We start from the raw sequence: 12,504 nt of genomic DNA, 5'->3' as shown, positions 1-12,504 counted from the left end.
CCTTGCAGATCTGGAAAAGCTATTTCACCTCTCCCTCCTGGCATGGCTTAGTGAGTCAACCAGACCTTGCCCAAGCAACTTTTTCTCTTGTATGATTAAGGGCTAAAATCATTAGAAATCACGGGTAATGGTCAGCATTCAGTCACCATTTACTGTGAAATGGCTAAAACAGAGGTGACAGAATCACAGAATTCTTAGGTCTGAAAAGGACCTCTGGAAATCATTCAATCCATCCCCCCTGCCCAGGCAGGGCTACCTAGAGGTGACACAAGAACATGTCCAGGTGGTTTAGCACATCTCCAGAGAGGAAAACTCCATGACCTTCCTGGGCAGCCTGCTCCAGTGCTCTGCCACCCTCAATGTAAGGAAGCTTTCCCTCATGTTGAGGTGAAAGTTCTTGTGTTTTAGCCTATGGCCATTGCTCCTCATCCTGTCACTGGGCACCACTGGAAACAGTCTGGCACCACCCTCTTGGCACCCACCTTTGAGATATTTACATGCATTAATATCTGTCTTCTCTTCTCTAGACTAACAGACTCAACTCTCCCAGATGCTTCTTACAAAAGAGATGCTCCAGAACTGTCATCATCTTTGTGGTTCCCCACTGGACCCTCTCCAGTCACATCTCACCTTTCTTGTACTGAGGAGCCCAGAAGTGGACACAGCACTCCAGATGTGGCCTCACTAGGGCTGAGTAGAGGGCCAGGACCATCTCCCTTGACCTGCTGGCCACACTCTTCCCAGAGCACCCCAGGATACCATTGGCCCTCCTGGCCACTAGGGCAAAGCCAGCTCATGGTCATCCACCAGGACTCCCAGGTTCTTCTTTACCAAGCTGCTCTCTAGGAAGTCAGTCCCCAGCCTGTGCTGGTACTTGCAGTTATTCCTTCCCACGTGCAGGACCCTACACTTGGCCTTGTTGAACCTCATTAAGTTTCTCTCCACCCAATTTTCCTGCCTACCAAGGTCCCACAGCACAGCCTTCTGGTTTATCAGCCACTCCCCACAGTTCTGTTTCATCAGCAAACTTGCTGAGGGTCTCTTTCCTTTAACTGTCTTTCACTGAATGGAAAAGAGGATCTTTCTGGTTTAGTTTACATGCATTTCTGGCTAATCACATACTGGTTTCACTGTCCAAAATATTATGTTGAGGGTACTATTAAGACACTGTGAGCATGGGATTACTCCTGTATTGAATGTTTCTTATTTTAAAGAAAGGACACTTTTTTCATTTTCTGTTGTAATCACTGTAGAAAACATAAAATATCTGAAACTTCTATTTTATAGATTGTATATTAATTTCAAGACCTAAAATACAAAATCTCTAGAAGCAATCTTAAGGATATTTCCACAAAGACTTTTTTCATGGTTTTATTTTTATAATACAAGTCTGTTTCCTTTGAAAATGCAAATATATACCATCATAAATTGTAATACGAGACATACAAAGAATCCTTGACCTTCATGTAGCATAAGATGATTGTGATGAATCAAATAATTTGATGCAGCAAAAACTGGTTTAAAAAGTATCCAAGTGGGTATTCCAGACATAGAGAGCAGATGTTGATTTACAGCTGGACCTGTGATGGAAGGCATCTTCTGCCATTATCCCTGCAATGGGGAAGAGAGAGAAGAGAATTGCTGCTGGCATGTGCATTTAAGCTGGGTGGTATTAGACTGAACTGACATTCAACCCATGCCATTCACCTGCCTCTGTCCTGACCCTCTGCAGGTTGTCTGGAAGTCCAGCTCTAACCTGAGTTTCCACCTCTTTGCAGTACAGGGAAAGCAAAAAAAAAAAAAAAAAGCAGGAAAATCCCCTAGAAAGTGACTCCCTCCTTAGCCTAAACCCACTGACCAAAACTCCAGAGACACCAATGATATGTATCATAATATGAAGCAGAATACAGGAAAAATTCTGTGGTTCTAGGGCACAGAACTGCAAACAGAAGTCCAGGTTAAATCTGACATTTTTCCAGTTTTCCTCTGTTACCCCAAGTCTGAGCTTGCTAAGGCCAATTCCAATGAAGTCAAGTTTGGGTTAGGTCTTTGTCCTCTCCATGCCTTTGCACCTGCGGAGCAGAATCGATAGCAAATCTTTTGGCTAGGCATATGATATGGGACAATAATCTAGTGATTGATAAAAGTAAAAAAACAGATTTTTCAGATCAGCTAATGGAGATAATTCTTGCATTTTGGCCCGTGGGAACTCATGACATTTGATAACTGATTTATTTTTAAACATACTACACTGAAGAGTGGTCATGAAAAGGCAACAGGCTAATTTTAATTAACCCATCAGATCAATTCCCGGGCAAAAAAGGGTGGAAGAGCTTGCAGGAGAATTGCATGTTAATAAAGTTGGAGATCATTCACTTTTCTAATTAATTATTACTTGACAGAAAAAAAATTGTTGAGAGCCATGTTATGTATAACTATTTAACTGTACTATGTACAACTGTTTAAAGAAAGGGCAGAAGCAGATATTTATGAGGACAGTGCCAGCATGCAAATAATTATTTATCCCACTCATATAATCATCTTGGCCTTATCATTCATACCGGTGTGTGGAGATTATGTAAATATTCCAGCTAATATTGTCATGTGGGACGGCAGTTTCTATGACACACTTTTCCTCTACTTTCGGAGAGTATCTGCCTTTGGTAAGGAGATAGATCTTGACTTCCAGAACCATCTCCAGTTTCAGCCAGTGACTTACCTGTCTCAGAGGTGCCATCCCTGTCACTGCAGCAGGGTACATTGCCTGCTGCTGTAGGCACTGCTGTGGTCCAGCATTGGCATGTACATTTTAGCCACGATACAGTAGCTGACTCCAGGCCTCAAATCTCGTATTTCAATAACCTTGTCTTTCCCTTCATACACCAGGAGCCTGTGTTGCTTCACACAGAGTGGAGAAAAAAGAGCAAGAATCAAGTACATTTCCCTAGCATGTATGTCTGTGAGTAAAATTTGATGAGAACAGAGGATGCAGAACAGCACATGGACTTGCACAAACCAAACAGCATTAATAACTTATTTATGCTTTTTAAAGAAATTTCCTTCCCCCTCCTACCAAATTCCTCTCCTGTCCCAAATTTTTTAAATATGTCATAGATTTAGAGGTATTAAGTAGATGGAAAATTATACAGGGAGGAATACAACTCAATTCAATCAAATTTCATTCCTGAGAAGTTAGCCTACTTTGTTTTCAAACACTTGCACAGTCATAATCCCAGAAGACAGTTTCAACAGTAGAACAAGTACCCACACTTTTCTTGCTTTTCAATGGTAAAGGGTTCATATCTGAATGTACTCTTACCTCATCTAGCAAGTTATTAATTATGAAGACTTGATACAGCAGGTTATAATAATTTGTCATGGGTATTTTGCTGCCTCTCTTCCTTTTATAAGGAGAACGTGGAGCCTGGAGCTTTACTGTTATGGATTTGTTGCTATGAACCACAGTTACCGTCGGAGGTCCTATCACAGCTACAAAAAAAACCCACCAAAGCTATGAACACAATTATCATTTATTAATAATATTTCCTAGAATGCAATTTGAATCCATTCAACAAATGTTCATGTTACCAATTATATATTTTGCTGTATTTACTCCTCAAGTGACACTCTGTAAATTCTTACTTCTTGGTGTTTATTTGGTTTGGTTATTGTTATTTTGGGGGTGACATTTCCTGCATTTGTAAATTCATCTTTGAGCCAAACTTTTTGAAATCCCTTAGAGCTGATGTTGTTATGTGCTGACTAGTCAAGCAAAATTCCAAAATTGCTCTGATTTTCTTTTTTCCTTGTGTTTGCCTTTGTGCTTGGACTGCACAAAAGGTCCGTTTGAACCATTTCAGCTATGCCAAGGATGTAGTTTACATCATCACTTTCAAATATTTTGCAATTGGCTTGGTTAAACACAGGTAAGGCTTCAAGCTTGTGCCTGCATTCATGTGTGTGCAGCACCAGAAATGTGGGGACACAGGGCAGCAGCTGCCACACAAATCTCTTCAGGAGGAGGAGGAGGAACAGGGAAAGTAGTTCTGGTTTTGCTTTATGTCAAAGCTTGTGGTTTCATCTGTGCAGGAGGCTCAAGGTAGTTTGCTCTTCGGGGCTGTGACGTGACCCACACTGACAATTTGATTTTGCATTGGCCAGTGAGGGAAAAAGGAATTCAAGGTGAACTTATTGGTAGCTGCTGTTCAGTCTTTGGGCAATCCTCCATTTTTAACAGACTGTGGCACTATAATGACAGTGCTAACCAGAAGCTTTGCACATGTCCTTTCTATGTCTTTTCCTGCAGTCAGGATAACACATAAATATGAGAAGACTAGTGGCCACACACCATGTAGCTCTGTTCTCTCTTCTCCTCCCAAAGAAAAAAAATGCTTCCTTTTTTATTGTCTTGAGTCCTGTCCTTCCAGCAGCTTCAAAAAATGCCTGAAAATAATTTATGTTTTCCATGCCCAGAGGAAGAGGTTGAATTAAAGGGATCTTTTGATCTCCTAATTACTGGTAAGTGGCTATTTAGCTGTAATCACTCAGCTTTCAAGTGTGTGGAGAATTACCTTGGCATAACACTTCACCTGAGAGCTACTGACTCACTTCTTTCCGTTCAGCTTTGTGGCTAGAAAAGGATTACTCATGTTTGCAAGCAGAAACTCATGTTGGGAGCAGAAATGATGCGTTCCATCCACAGAGATCAAACTCCTTCCTGGGGGACATGTATGTTTGCACTTACTTTCTCTCCAAGGAGTGAATCTGCAGCTGAGGCTCCAGCTGGAATAGACACCAGCCAAGGCTGCTCTCACTCTGCTGTAGTAAGGCTCCTGGATGTCAGAGGTCTCATGTGTTAGGTCACAGACACGGCTTGAAATCCCCCAGCACTCGTCTTTGTTTTGCCACGTGCTCTGCCCATACCTATGTGGGAAGAGGAGGAAGGATTTAAACAATCTTTAGGGGTCACTGCCTGTGTCCCTGCAGATTCTCAGCCATCTGTTTCACTCTCGTGGCACTGACAAGGGTCCTGCCATGGAAATTACGTGCCTTCAATTTGATAACAGGGAAAGTTGATTTCATGGGCATTTGGGAGCTACAGGTTCCTGTCTTTTCTGGAAGAAATCTGAAGCAGAGACATGGCTCACCAGCCCTGTAGGAAGCCACCTCTTAGTTACCCCATGGCAGAGGTGGGCAAGTTTTGGCCTAGCCAGTGTGTTCAATGATGGGCAGAATGCCGGATTTCACCAAACAATTTCTCAAGGGCAATAAGGGTTTCGGGCACACACAGTGTGCCAGGGATGGGAGCAGACCCTGAAGACCGGCCCCTAATGTTGCCTCAGTCTTTCCAAGCAAGCCACCCTGAGGCAGTGCCACGGGCAAGGTAGGCCACTGAAATACCTTAAATGTTCCATTACAGAAGATCTGGGCCTACCTAGACCTTCTTGAGGCAGGTAGCTGGACCCAGTGACTTTCAGAGGTCACTTGCAAACTACATTTTGCTTCAAACTCTTGGTGCCATGAAGGTGCCTGCTGCATGCTGCTTGACTGCACCTCATGGGACTGATAGGTGCAGAAACAACTGAGAGCTGGCAGCCAAGCAGGACACGGCTGTTCCCCGGGAATGAGAGCATCCTGTGAGCTGAGAAACCACTTTGATGTGCCCAGCAGGACTAAGCCCCAGCACAGTGGGAGGCCCCGGTACTTACACTTTATACTGCACAAAGTAGAGCGCATCTCTCGCCTCTCTGGCCCACCCAGGCTGCCAATGCAAAGTGGTGTTGAAATTTAACGAATGGAACTCTACCTTCTGGGGCTTAATCGAATCTTGCAGGTCTGGCTTCTCCAAAACTAGAAGTGCTGCAGATAGAAGGAATAATAAGGTAACGTGTTTGTCACAGACACACTGCCCCGTGTTGGAACCAGGGGGTATTGACACTGACCATGCAGTTTCATGACTAGCAGACCACAGGGAAATTACATCTCCTGGATCTCACATTCAAAACTTTCCAAGTCATGAAATCAAGCAGTTACAAAAGAAGGACATTTAGAACTATGAAAGGAATACTTTCATGTGGCCTGAGTGTTTGGAGGAGGGTTTTTTTGCTGTTTGTTTCGGGTTTGTTTGTTGTTATTTGGGTTTTCTTTTTCTTTTTTTCAATTCTTTTGTTGGTTTGTTGATGTATTTTTCCTTAGTGAGTTTTCTGCTGTGAAAGATGCCTCATGCACATCCCAGGAAACAAAACCTTCGGATTTATTCCCAGAGCCTGCAGTAAGAAGCTCCATCAATACTTAAAAGTCAAGTGCCCTTTCCCTCTACTCCATAACTCAGCTTTAATCCAAAGAGATTATAACTCTTTTAACTGTTGCCACAGTCCTGCTAACCAGCTCCTGCCTAATAAACAGCCACCTGAAATTCACAGCTTTTCCTATCTGTTCCACTGGAAAAGCTGCCTGACTGTTTTCAAGATCACCTCTTTTCAGACTGCAATATTACCATAACAGATTCAGTTTATTTCTATAACAGATTCAGTTAGTAATCTCTCTGAATCTTTCAAACCCTAATATTTTTGTGGGTTTTGCAACACAGATGACAGCAGCTTTTACCCTGGCATAGCACAGAATCAAATAAGACTTTACTGGGTGAACTGAAACTGGTAATACAGCCATGAAAAAATCTAATGGTCAACACATTCATTTCATCTCCACTTCAGAACCTGGAAAGATAAAACAACAAACTAATTTGAAAGTGACTGACTTTTGAAACCCATGAAAGGGTGCAGAGATTTCTTGACTCATCTAAAAATTCAGTAACAAGCCCTGTCATCCCACCCCCTCCTCCCTTCACACACAGGAAAAGAGCAAAAAGCCCTTACAAGTTACTTACAAGTTGTCTCATCCTGAAGCAGGTGCATCAGTAAGCAGAGGAAGGAAAGCATGATCCTCCTCATGCTTAGGAGAGCAGCTCCATGACTGAAAAGCACCTCTCTTCCTCTTGGGCATGTCTTATGAGGAAGTAATTGTTAAGCACTCCAGAGTTCCCCTTATTTTCAGTGGTTTCCAAATTCCCCGGTTTGGCTTTGGTTTAATTTAGCTGGGAAACATATGAGTGGCTCTAAATTAAACATGAGCAACTTTTCTTTCTTGGCAGCTGTGATCACGCAGAGTTTGGAACTAATTATGAGCCAAGCCATTATGAAAAGGGTCCTTTTTTTAAGGCACTAATTCCCAGATGATGTCTGCCAATATTGCTTTCTTCCATAAACTTGTCACAGAAGCTTTCTTGCTTGCCATGCTAAGATTGTTTATTTATTTATTTATTTATTTATTTATTTATTTATTTATTTATTTATTTTTCAGCCCATAGTTGCTCAGAGCTGGAGAACACAAGAAATTTTGCTCTAAAGGTATAAAAGACCTACCCATGGGATGTGCTCTGGTTTGATGAACTGCCTCTGGGGCAAAAGCAAGAGATGGGCTTTTGCAGGTGTGTTGGTGGCAAGACATCATCTAGGGTCCTGTCACTGGAGGAACGAGGGGCTGTGAAATCACTTCTGGCTGTTGGGCAGCACGTTCACCCCATGTTGAGATGCTGGGAGGCCGGGAAGTTGCATGACTGACAGTTTCCAGACAGAGATTAGGAAGATAAGCCCAGCCCACAGGGCCAAAGTGCCACTCTGGGTTGGACTTTCAGACTGCCCGGAATTATATGCCCCAGCTGGTGCAGGTGTGCTGCAACCCTGCCTGCACAAATATTGGCATTTGTCAGTGTTATCCTCTGGATCCTGCCTGCACAATATATCCATCCCTAAAAGCTTGACAAGGGCTGGGGATGCTGCGGCTTCCCCATGAAAACAATCTCACTTTGTGCTTACAAAAGCTTCAATGCCACATGCATACCTCCCTGGTGGGAGATGAGTTTCATGCTCCTGGGATGTGTGGAAAGCTCAGACAATTCAGTTGCTGGTGATGAACATGGTGCCACTGCCCAGCCTTGCCCCTCACTCTTCCCTCCCCAAAAGCTCCCCGATGCTGACACCCACTGGTACTTCACTGCTCATGCACTAGTGCAACTAAGCAAAAGTCAGGATGCATTCTCTTTTTGCAAACTCATGATGATAAGAAAGAGGAGAAAAATGCTAATTTTGTAGGACTTAGTGCAGCCCTCTGTAACAGCTTCCACAAAAGGAGTAATGGATGTGAACAGTACCTGTCTGCAAACAAAAAAATTGTCATGAAATCATCTTTACTTTGAGAAAACATGGAAACTGAAGACTTGTCAGGTCAAAAAAAGGTGCAAGTTCTGGTTCAAATGAACTTATTTAAAGGCCACCAGTTATATTGAACAAACTGAACAACATCTAGTCAAGAAGCTGACCTTGGTCAGATAGATAGGCAGGGTCTCAGTTCAGCTGATCACCTATATCGCATTATACTAGCACCAAACCTGCAGCATATGTAGTAAAATGCTAACTGTGTAGCTCTGAATAATGAATTAGGCAAACCAATTTAGGGAATTAAAGAACTGAGAAAAAGTGAAGAAAAAAACTCACCAAAATGAAGGCAGAAGTCAGAAAGTCTATCTCTGGCTGCAGATCTTTTATCTATCCATTTCCCAAACACATCTTCAAAATCCAGTGACCTTTAAACAGTTTCCCACACCAAATTCAATTAGTATTTCATCATGTTATATGAGCTCAAGTACGGGAATAGGGAACCTTTACAAACCAATCACTAGACTGAAAAGTCATCAGTGTTTAGTCACAGGTCACGTATTTGTTTACTTGAATTGTGCACACCTTCCCGTATCCCAGGAAGCAGCCCATTGCCAGGAGCTGAAGCGTGGACCTTTGCCAGCGTTCCTTTTGATGGCAGTTCCACCTCGGAGGGCAGAGCTGAGGGCCAGCCCGCCGGCACCAGTTTTGCTGGGAAAAGGCCAGTTTTGCTGGGAAAAGGCTGCAGTGCATGTGGTGAAATGGGGCATGAACTGCCTGTTACATGGGCAAAGCCAGGGTTTCTGTGCACTGCACTCTGATCGTGTTTTATCTGCAGCTGGGCTCGGCATTCTGCAGTACTGGGTAACTCTGCACATCATTTCTGTCATTGAAAGAGCCGCTGCTTCAATAGCAGGGTATTGGCACCTCTAACACTGCTACTCATCAGCCTCAGTCACACTCCTTCAGTGCTTTGTGTGATAAAACTCACCACAGTCAAAGGAGGGCCTGCTGCACACACACACACGCATGCAGACACGTGCATACATACATGTCTGGAGTCTCACAGAATGTGCATACGGTGCATATAGTGCATTTCAAAATGTCAGCTATTGAGGAACACGGGATGATGCACATTACAATGCTATTTAAAATACAAGAACTTTTGTAAACAATATTGAGGGTACTCTGAACAGTACTTTATGAAGAAATGGGAAGTTAAAATGTATTACTTAGCCCAGCAGAATCCACATAAGTAGTTATGCTACTAGCTCAGCTTACACTGCAGCATCTTTCTGATCCAAATCATTGTGAAACAGTAGACCTGATATTTTTGTGAACCAACATAGAAAACCATGAATATGAGAATTTTTTCCATTGCTGGAATGGAAACCTATATGAATGCTGGGTAAACAGCTTTCTTTCTCTTGAAGATGGATTATTGCTACACAGAGGTAAAAGTCAAGTACATTTTTGCTGAAAGCTGCTTGACTCATCTCATTTGAAAGGACCACCTCCTTGTTACTCTTTTTTTTTTTTTCCTTTTGCCCTTGAGTGAGTTGTTTGCCATACATAAGAGGAGAAAATGTAACCCTGAACCTGCTACTGTAGAATGAACTTTGGCTTTTCAGATGCGAGTCTGATATTTGCGGTGGATGTGAGGGTGGGTTCTGCTTACATGCCTGGATGAGGATGTGGGAGGATGAAAAAAGCATACTCAAAGCATACAGAGAATACTTCTAGTAACTGCCAGAAGTAAGGCAATTCTCTCTCATGTGTGCCATTTCACACAAAAATAAAAAAGTGAGTGGTTCATGTTACTCTAGACCTAAAGACTATTCATAATTGGAGCCAGTTTTCAGTATTTCTAAACAGCATGTGTGGACTCTGAGGAAAACCTGTCTTGGGAGGGGACTCTAGTGGTCATCCAGTCCAGCCTCAGCAGGGAGCTAGTGACAATTTCATCCCACAGTTAACCACTTTTAATGTGAGTTTCCTCCTGCGTATCCTAGTGGGATTCCTCCGCTGCAGTTTATGGCAGATGCTTTTTGTGTTTTTACTGGGAGCTTCAGGCAAAAGTCTGCCATTTCTGCAAATGCTACAGTTGGCTATAGCTGGCAATTAGATCTCTCCAAGTGCCACCTCTGCTGGATGAAGGGATCCAGCTCCCTCAGCTCCTTCTGGTGTGTCACGTGCAGCAGGACAGCCCTTCAGCAGCTCAGTGGGGACTGCAAAAGGGAATCACTGCACTACACACAAAAATTAAAATGAAAGCAAAGAAAACCCCTACGGTCAGGCAGGAGGGACTTTCTGGATTTTTCTTCCCTGCTCTGAAGGAAAGAGACATTGCATCACTCAAGTTCTTACAGAGAAGTTTCTGAGGAAGCAATGCAGACTTTCACTGCACAGTGTGTGCCTTCCCTGCTTCCTGCCCACAGGTACAAACTTCTCTCTCACTGTTAAAGAACCTGGGTCAACATTTTAAAGGTGGCAGAAATTCCAATGCTGTAGCTGCATCTACGTAGTGAGACCTTTGACCATATTAAGGATGAAGATCTGAGGAAGGCTCAAAAGCAGCAATTCATCATTTGCACGTGCAGTATTTATTTAACAATGTGCAACTCGCTGAATTGACCGGGAAGTTAGTAACCAACACTAACATTCATTAGGAACTGAAATTAATACCCAACCCCAAGTCTTTTATTTAGATGACAAGTTCCCTTAAAATTTTCCGTTTTTCTCACTTGCAAAGCCATAGAATTATGTTTTTTCCTACCACTAAGGAGCGCTGTAGCTTGTTTAAGCCCATTAAGACACACTTTTTAGGTTGTGGATCCCTCACCAAATCATCTGCAGACAGAAAACTACCCACTTGGAGACAAGTGAAATTAATATTCCAGAATTTGTCAGTTTTTCTTGGGTAGTCTCCATAGCATAGTAAAGGTGCCAAGTGCTCACTCAGCCAACAGAACCTACAGATAAAACTGGAGAGGTACATCAGAAACATTGCTCATGCTTTCTTGGTCCACCTACTAAAGTAAAGAAAGGCTCTACTAAAGCAAAGAAATTCTGGTAGTGCCAATGCTCTCTGACTGGTGGCAATGCTGCCACCAGAGGCAGCCAAGGCAACCCCTGAAATATTGGTAGGATATGACCTACACACTGGTTTCCGGGAGGGGGGGTGTGTTTGTTTGTTTTTTGGGTTTGTTTTGGGGGTGTTTATTTGTTGTTTTGGTTGTTTGTTGGTTTTGTATTTTGTTTGTTTCGTGGTGTTTCGTTTGTTTGGTTTGGTTTTTGTTTTTTGTTTGGGCTTGGTTTTTTGGGGGGGTTGTTGTGTTTGGTTTTTGTTTTTTTGGTTTTTTTTTTTGGTAGAGAGTGGTTCAAAGCCTCTGAATCTGATCACAAAGTCCCGTCCAGACCACATTGGGCTGACTCAGCACATCACACAAGAAGGGCATGGGGTTGCCAGGCCTGCACTCAGGAAAAGACACACAGAACTGGGATGCCTGCCTCTGCATTTGTCATCAATAATTGGGCTGAAGGAGCCAACACTTCTGGTAGCTGCTTTGGGTAATACATACAGATGCAAGCTCCAGGGGTTTCCCTGGCCCAGGGAAAAAAAGAAATAGAAGGAGGGAAAAAAGAGAAACTGCCTTTTACTCATCTCTTCCACAAGGAGAAATTTGCAAGCATCACACTTTCTAGCCTGCGGTTCAGTTCTGTGATTGTCTTTTGAATTCTCAGTACCATTCTCCATCATCCAAGGAGTACAACCTCTAGACCAAGAAGTCCATTCTTACAATAATCTTTACCACCACCTACTGTATTTGTACACACACTTGTTTTACAAGCCTTTTTTTATTTTCCTAAATAAATCCAGTATTGAAGATCTTGTGTGGATAGTCTCTGAGCATTCAGGAATCAGTGTGCTGAGCTTTTCAGGACATGACCCTTCACCCTTTAATGGTTTTCACACTTCTCAGAGGTGTTAGTTTCGAGTCTACTGTAACATGACTTTTTAACCATTAACATCACCCCGTGATTCTTAAAGACAAAAAAGCTTTGTTCCATATTGTTTTAAATGAAGCTTGGTGTATCTCAAATAAAATTGATAGTTTTGCTGTACACCCTGAAGCAATTGAAGAATTAATTCTTTTTAATTCACCATCCAAATGCACAGTACTTTATTGCAGTTTCTATTTAGATTTGGGGGCTGAGTACATATTGGTACTGCATTAAAAGCTGATATAAGGCCAGACTGATACCCGAGATGAGGCCACATGGAAGACGG

At 42.7% G+C, this 12,504-nt stretch overlaps 1 protein-coding gene across 2 annotated transcripts; it reads right to left on the bottom strand.

Annotated features, from left to right (window-relative positions):
- Positions 1–1,340: 1,340 nt before the first annotated feature.
- Positions 1,341–8,785, bottom strand: IL22RA2 (interleukin 22 receptor subunit alpha 2). Of its 2 annotated transcripts, none has more exons than XM_063390289.1 (7): positions 8,728–8,785; positions 8,553–8,641; positions 5,709–5,859; positions 4,745–4,923; positions 3,320–3,489; positions 2,720–2,898; positions 1,341–1,611 (listed from the first exon to the last, which is right to left on the bottom strand). In XM_063390289.1, exons 1-6 carry the CDS (start codon positions 8,748–8,750, stop codon positions 2,743–2,745), a joined length of 768 nt encoding a protein of 255 aa, XP_063246359.1. In that variant the 5' UTR covers positions 8,751–8,785; the 3' UTR covers positions 1,341–1,611; positions 2,720–2,742. The 2 variants fall into 2 exon arrangements, with proteins under 2 accessions (XP_063246359.1, XP_063246360.1); XM_063390290.1 differs by lacking the exon at positions 8,728–8,785 and adding an exon at positions 6,887–7,093 and having other exon boundaries at positions 1,342–1,611; positions 8,553–8,721.
- Between the last annotated feature and the right edge of the window lie 3,719 nt (positions 8,786–12,504).

This window comes from Prinia subflava, chromosome 2 (genome assembly GCF_021018805.1).
Source record: "Prinia subflava isolate CZ2003 ecotype Zambia chromosome 2, Cam_Psub_1.2, whole genome shotgun sequence".
NCBI classification, from domain to species: Eukaryota; Metazoa; Chordata; class Aves; order Passeriformes; family Cisticolidae; genus Prinia; species Prinia subflava.
The sequence above is the reverse complement of the archived record's forward strand: the minus strand, read 5'-3'. Positions and strand labels throughout refer to the sequence as shown.